The 1266-nt window shown below is 68.9% G+C and overlaps 1 protein-coding gene across 1 annotated transcript; it reads right to left on the bottom strand.

Moving 5' to 3' along the window:
- Nucleotides 1–4: 4 nt before the first annotated feature.
- Nucleotides 5–1195, bottom strand: LOC146597460 (NAD-dependent protein deacetylase sirtuin-2-like; the record flags this gene model as incomplete). The annotated part of the gene is made up of 5 exons (XM_085302061.1): nt 5–109; nt 210–278; nt 527–583; nt 671–777; nt 1076–1195. Coding segments are annotated over 5 exons (458 nt in total), but the record flags the coding sequence as incomplete, so codon positions are not given.
- Nucleotides 1196–1266: the final 71 nt, after the last annotated feature.

Genomic DNA, 1266 nt, shown 5'->3' with positions numbered 1-1266 from the left:
ACTGCTGGCGGCAGGAGGAGCGGAGGCAGTGGGAGGTGAAGAAGGTGCCGTGCGCCTCCACCAGCTCGTCCGGCTCCAGCCCGGCCACGCGCTCCAGCGTGTCGATGTTCTGCGGGGGCGGCCCCGAGGCTCAGGGCCGGCCCCTCGCCGGGGGGGGGGGACAACAGGGACCGTCCCCGAGCMGCAGGCAGCGACCCGCTGCCCCGTACCTGGGTGTAGCAGCGCAGCAACAAACCTTTCTCCTTGAGGAGCCGCATGAAGTAGTGACACGCCGTGGGCTGCGAGAGAGCGGAGRGCGTTCGGCCGGGCGCCGCGTCGCCCGCGCGCCTTTCGGGGTGATGGGGGGGGAAGAAACCCCCACATCTCCTCTAGATTAGGAGGGGGGGGCTGCAGGGAACCCGCACGCCGCAGCGAAAGCAAACCGGGTCCTCGCCGGGCCTCCGTCGAGAGCGAGGCCGTAAAAAAGGCCGCGACGAACCCGGACGTCCCCGGTTTTAAGCCCTAACGAGCCGCCGGCCGGCGTTACCTTGAACTGCCCCGGGTAAAGCTCCTTGGCGAGGGCGAAGAAGGGCTCCGGGTGTTGCTGCGGGGGAAGACGGGGGTCTCAGGGCTGCCAGAGGGCTCCTGCCCCCTCCCCCCCGGCGGGGCCGCAGGCTCCCCCCGCTGCTACCTTGAAGAAGTTGATCTCAAAGATGGCCTCCGGGTAGGGCAGGTTGTAGCTCTGCAGGTTGGCGTAGAGGCCGGTGCCGGGCGAGCGGAAATCGGGGATCCCGGCGGCTGCGAGCGCGGGGGCGGCGCGTCAGGGCCCGCGGGGATCCGAGCGCTTTCTAATCCTCCCCCCTCCCCAAAGCGCTCTCCCCTTTCCTGCTTCCACCCTCCGCGCGTCCGGACGGTGCCAGCGAAGGCAGAGCTGGCACAGAAAAGGCCCGGCAGAGCCTCCTACGCCAGCTCCGGCCCAAAACCGGTCGCGCTTTGGGCACCGAGGGGTGAAAAGAGACCCAGAAGGAGCAGGAGCGGCCGAACCCGGCGGGAACCGTCCCCAGCAGAAGGAAGCCGCCGGCTCTGCCGTACTCACACGTCGAGATCCCAGCTCCCACCATGCACACGACGTTCCTGCCTGCGCGGGGAGAGAAACGAGGGCTTAGAAACGCCTCCTCCTGACGCAGGAAGAGCTGAAACGCCACCGAAGCCGCCCCTAAAAGCATCCGGAAAGCCCGAAGATCGCAGCTGCGGCTGGCTCCAGCCGTCCCGGCGCGACGGGACTCA

The sequence above is a fragment of the Rhea americana genome, unplaced genomic scaffold (assembly GCF_003343005.1).
Source record: "Rhea americana isolate MKP2758 unplaced genomic scaffold, rheAme1 scaffold_1839, whole genome shotgun sequence".
NCBI lineage: Eukaryota > Metazoa > Chordata > Aves > Rheiformes > Rheidae > Rhea > Rhea americana.
The sequence above is the reverse complement of the archived record's forward strand: the minus strand, read 5'-3'. Positions and strand labels throughout refer to the sequence as shown.